The sequence below is a fragment of the Micropterus dolomieu genome, linkage group LG17 (assembly GCF_021292245.1).
Source record: "Micropterus dolomieu isolate WLL.071019.BEF.003 ecotype Adirondacks linkage group LG17, ASM2129224v1, whole genome shotgun sequence".
Classification (NCBI taxonomy): Eukaryota; Metazoa; Chordata; class Actinopteri; order Centrarchiformes; family Centrarchidae; genus Micropterus; species Micropterus dolomieu.
The window spans coordinates 37,262,303-37,268,075 of record NC_060166.1 but is presented as its reverse complement, the minus strand read 5'-3'; the positions used below and the strand labels follow the sequence as shown (position 1 = coordinate 37,268,075).

The window sequence follows — 5,773 nt, the reverse complement described above, 5'->3', positions numbered from 1 at the left end:
CAGTCTAGGCCTATAGCAGCATAACTAAGGGATGGTTCAGGACTCACCTGAGCCAGCCCTAACTATAAGCTTTATCAAAGAGGAAAGTCTTAAGCCTACTCTTAAATGTGGAGATGGTGTCTGCCTCCTGAACCCAAACTGGAACCTGGTTCCACAGGAGAGGAGCTTGATAGCTGAACGCTCTGGCTCCTAGTCTACTTTTGGAGACTCTAGGAACCACAAGTAACCCTGCATTCTGGGAGCGCAGTGCTCTGGTGGGGTAGTAAGGTACTATGAGCTCTTTAAGATAAGATGGTGCCTGACCATTAAGAGCTTTGTAGGTAAGAAGAATGATTTTAAATTCTATTCTGGATTTTACTGGAAGCCAATGCAAAGAAGCTAAAACAGGAGAAATGTTTTCTTTTCCTGGATCCTGTCAGAACACGTGCTGCAGCATTCTGGATCAGCTGAAGAGTCTTAATGGACTTTTTCAAGCAGCCTGATAATAAGGAATTGCAGTAATCCAGCCGTGTTGGTTGCTTAGTTGCAGAAAATACTATGAACAATAAACAGCAATGGTGAACAGAAATGCTTGGACCGACAACAAGATATATACACTAATAACACCGATAAGCCATAACATTATGACCAGATGTCTAATATTGTGTAGGGATCGCTTTTGCCACCACAGCCCAGACCCGTTGAGGCATGGACTCCACTATACTTCTGAAGGTGTGCTGTGGTATCTTGCACCAAGACGTTAGCAGCAGATCCTTTAAGTCTTGTAAGTTGCGAGGTGGGGCCTCCATGACAGATGCTCCCTTGCACTGAGATCTGGGGAATTTGGAGGCCACTTTGAACTCGTTGTGTTCCTCAAACCATTCCTGAACCACTTTGACTTTGTGGTAGGGCGCATTATCCTGCTGAAAGAGGCCACTGCCATCAGGGAATACCGTTTTCATCTGCAACATTGCTTAGGCAGGTGGTGCGTGTCAAAGTAACATCCACATGAATGGCTGGACCCAAGGTTTCCAAGCAGAACATCCCCAAAGCATCGCACTGCATCCGCCGGCTTGCCTTCTTCCCATGGTGCATCCTGGTGCCATGTGTTCCCCAGGTAAGCAACGCACAGCTACCTTGCCATCTATGTGATGTAAAAGTATACGCGAATTATCAGAACAGGCCCATTGTAGGTGTTTTTGGCAGTGGACAGGGGTCAGCATGGATACCCTGACTAGTCTGTAGCTATGCAGTTACATAAGCAAAAAAACTGCGATGACACCTTCTATCAGAACCAGCATCAACTTTTTCAGCATTTTGACCTACAGTTGCTCGTCGGACCACATGGCCCAGACTTTATGACCCTGTCACTGGTTCACAGCTTTTCCTTCCTTGGACCACTTCTAATAGGTACTGACATGTTTTCCACCATGTTCCACTGCATGTTTTTCCTCTGGGTACTGCAGTTCCCTCCAACAGCCCAAAGACATATAGGTGACCTGAAGTTGCCCATAGGCGTCAATGTGTGTGTGTGACTGTGTAGCTATTATGTAATCCCTGTGACAAAACCTGTCCAGGGTTTACCCAGCATCTCACCCCATAAGCCTGAACAGGATAAATGGGTAAAAATGATGGATGGTAAAAGAATAAATGTTTTTTTTTTATGGTATAGGAGGAAGTAATTCATATTTAGTATAAAATGAAGTAATTAATTAAACTTCATTGGGACCTTTCATAATGAGGTCACTCCGCTGATATGGGTATCCTCCGTCCTGAAAAGTTTATATGAAGTGCAAACAGAAGTTGAGCTCAGTTAGTTGGGACTCCGCAGGACAGCAGGTGAATGCTCAAATTAACACACAGTCACAGATGTTTTCTTAGTGAGTTCTAACCTAAGCAGTGACTTCAAAAATTAAATGGTACATTTGGGGTAGTTTGTTAAAATTGTATGATAATGAATCTGTTTAGTATTATTATGCTGTCTTTATGTGTGTGATGTTTCAGATGAAGCTGATGTTTAAAACTGTTATATTATAACTACCAGTTAAATCTTCAGTGTAAAAAAAGGTGTTGTTTTGGTGCACAGTGTTAGGAACCAGAAAGAGGCTCATGACAAACGCTACACAGGTTTCATATTTCACTCTTTCTGCCTACTTTGACACAGGGCTGTTTAAATACTTATATTTCATGATTGTTTTGTCTCTATATATTTTGATCGTTTTTGCCAATGTTTTGCTCATTGCAACTATCTGTATGAACAGAAGCTTACATGAACCTATGTACCTTTTTCTGTGCAGCCTGTTTGTAAATGGATTATATGGTAGTACAGGGTTGTTTCCATCCCTTCTGGTTCAGATTCTCTCTGACATTCACACTGTTTCTGCTCCCTTTTGCTTCCTGCAGATTTTCTGTGTGTATTCTTATGGGAGTATAGAATTTTTAAACTTAGCCATCATGTCTTATGACAGATACCTTGCGATCTGCTGTCCTCTACAATACAATACATGTATGCCTATCAACAAAGTAGTCATCCTTATTGCTGTAATATGGTTATCCCCAATTCTTGTGAATTTCTTTACACTTCCTTTGATTGTTCCTTTACAGCGGTGTGGGAACATTATTAACAAAGTGTATTGTGACAACCACTCTATTGTAAAACTGGCCTGTTATGACACCACAGTCAATAACATCTATGGACTCTTTGTTAGTGCCCTTTCAGTCTTTGGTCCACTTATTTTAATCGTTTACACTTACATGAAGATCTTTAAAGTTTGTTTTTCTGGTTCTAAACAGACGAGACAAAAAGCTGTCAGTACCTGCACTCCTCACCTTGCTTCCCTTCTGAACTTTTCTTTTGGGGCTTGCTTTGAAATATTACAGAGCAGGTTTAACATGAACAATGTACCCAATATGTTGCGGATTTTTTTATCGTTATACTTTCTTACATGCCCGCCACTCTTCAACCCTGTAATGTATGGCCTAAATATGTCTAAAATACGTGTCGCATGTAAAAATCTGATATCAAATTTACGCTATTAGTATTAGCAGTCACCTAAAGGAGACCTATTTTCTTTTATGGTATTGGAGCTTTGTATTATTCTAACCATGCTTTGTGTTACAGCTTTAAACATAAAGTACATTTACCTTTATTTGCTTTTGCAAATAGAGACATGACATTTACATAATGCTAAAGCACAACAGTTTTAGAAACAGTTTTGTGCACCATGTTGTATCAGATTTGAGAAATGAGCTCACTATATTTAATAGAAGAACGAAAATCAAAAGCACTTTATAGTCATTTTACTAAGACAGTGTGGGAGCAGCAAGCAAAGTAAATAAATATGATTACTACGAGTTGGCTTGACTTTATTTGCAAATTAATAATTTGAAAACATTTTGATGCAACTGCAACAGGTTGAGACAGAGGTCAGATCTCTTTCAATTTTCATGCATGTCAGGCAGAAGCACAGATGAAGCCAGGCAGTGCTAAACACCTATGTACCCAGGTATCTAAAAGCCTATGCCAGATTTCTCTTCTAGTCAGATTACAATACATAAAGATAAATAAATATGGATATATGATATCAACACTACATTTACCCGAGTGTCATTTCCTGCTGACCATGGACAACTTATTACACTTAATATAGTCATTTTTTTGTAATATTAATCATAATAATTAAGGAATAATTAGAGCCCTACCGATATGGGTTTTTGGGGGCCGATGCCGAGATTCTATTAAATTATATATTATATTAAATGAAAAAAGAGCCGATTTATGAGCTGATATTTAGATTTTGAGAATGATTTGGATAATAGACACCTTTCCTGTATAAACTACATTTAGAACAGGCCGATATTGAAAGCTGTTCTGTATGTGGGCTATAAAACCTTTTTCTAAATGAATTATGTTAACAAAATAGACTACAGTCTCAACAACTTAACATGTAAACAATTACACATCAATAAATATTTGCAGCTGGAAGGTGGAACTTTTTCAGCCATCTGTAAACACAGAGAGTGTGAGAGAATAAGCATGTGTATTTCACTTTACACACAATCTACCATAATTTCAATATAGCATATTCACATCCCTATACCAGCACTCTGTAATTCTAACCAAAGCTACGACAAACTGCTACACTTTTTCAGAAATAAATCTACAATCACGTCTGTCAGCAGCGTAGCCTCTAACTCTTAACTACCGTAACATTAAACATGCTACTGTGAGCTGGGAGGAAGCCGGGAGAGTGCAGTGAAAACACATGAGGGTTAGCAAATCATGAAGGAGAGAAGTGCTGTATTTATTATAATTTAAGTCATGAAATTAACATGACAAATGACCAACTCCCCACTAACACAGCCACTCAGAATCAGAATCAGAAGGAGCTTTATTGCCAAGTAGTGTTTCACACATACAACGAATTTGCGTTGGTGATAAGGTGCTACACGTAGACAAACATACAGCTTACATATGATGTAGAAATATAAATATGTAACAAACAATTGCAAGTTATATAAGAATAACAGAAGAATAGAGAAAAATAATACAACTGACAATATAAAAAAAAATAAAATAAATAAAAATAATAATAAAAATAAAAATAACAATGCAACAACAACAATTTTCAATTAACAACAAATTAACAAATATGTGCAATGTGCCAGGTTCGTGCATTATATGACATGAAGTGATATTTACATGTGCAGAGAGGATTGTATTATTTGAAAGGGGGGAATGTCAGTGGGGGACCCGGGCCTTGTTGATGAGGCTAGCTGCAGACGGGTAGAAACTGTTTTTGTGGTGAGAGGGTTTGGTCCTGATGGACCGCAGCCTCCTGCCAGAGGGGAGAGTCTTCAACAGTTTGTGACCGGGATGGGAGGGGTCAGCTGCAATCTTTCCTGCTCGCCTCAGAGTCCTGGAGGCATGCAGGTCCTGAAGTGATGGAAGATTGCAGCCAATCACCTTCTCTGCAGAGCGAATGATGCGCTGCAGCCTGCCCTTGTCCCTGGCAGTGGCAGCAGCGTACCAGATGGTGATGGAGGAGGTGAGGATGGACTCAATGATGGCGGTGTAGAAGTGCAACATCATTGTCTTTGGCAGGCTGAACTTCTTCAGCTGCCGCAGGAAGTACATTCTCTGCTGGGCCTTCTTGATGAGGGAGGTGAAGTTCAGCTTCCACTTGAGGTCCTGGGAGATGATGGTTCCCAGAAAGCGGAAGGAGTCCACAGTGGTGACTGGGGAGTCATGCAGGATGATGGGAAGGGTGGGGCTTGGCTCTTCCTGAAGTCCACGACCATCTCCAGTGTCTTCAGAAGAGCGTTGAGCTCCAGACTGTTCTGGCTTCATCAGGTCACCAGATGGTCGATCTCCCACCTGTAGGCGGACTCATCCCCACCTGAGATGAATCCAATGAGGGTGGTGTCGTCTGCAAACTTCAGGAGCTTGACAGACTGGTAACTGGAGGTGCAGCTGTTGGTGCACAGGGAGAAGAGCAGAGGGGAAAGAACGCAGCCTTGAGGTGGACTGGTGCTTTTGGTCCTGGAGTCAGAGACATGTTTTCCCATCTTGATGTGCTGCTTCCTGTCCGTAGGAAGTCTGTGATCCACCTGCAGGTGGAGTCAGGCACATTCAGCTGGGACGATTGTGATTAAAGCAGAGCTATAGTCCACAAACAGGATCCTGTCGTAGGTTCCTGGGGAGTCGTTTAGTTCTGCGGTCCTTGGTTTTTTGGGGACAGGGATGATGGTGGAGGCTTTGAAACAGGCTGGCACATGGCATGACTCCAGTGAG

At 41.3% G+C, this 5,773-nt stretch overlaps 1 protein-coding gene across 1 annotated transcript in view; it reads left to right on the top strand.

Moving 5' to 3' along the window:
- The window catches only part of LOC123986412 (olfactory receptor 11A1-like), a 4,350-nt gene extending 1,332 nt beyond the window's left edge, over nt 1–3,018 (top strand). The window contains exon 2 of the mRNA XM_046074649.1: nt 2,079–3,018. Within this exon, the coding sequence (XP_045930605.1) occupies nt 2,089–3,018 (930 nt within the window). The 5' untranslated portion in view covers nt 2,079–2,088. The remainder of the gene's footprint in view (nt 1–2,078) is intronic.
- The last annotated feature ends 2,755 nt before the right edge of the window (nt 3,019–5,773 follow it).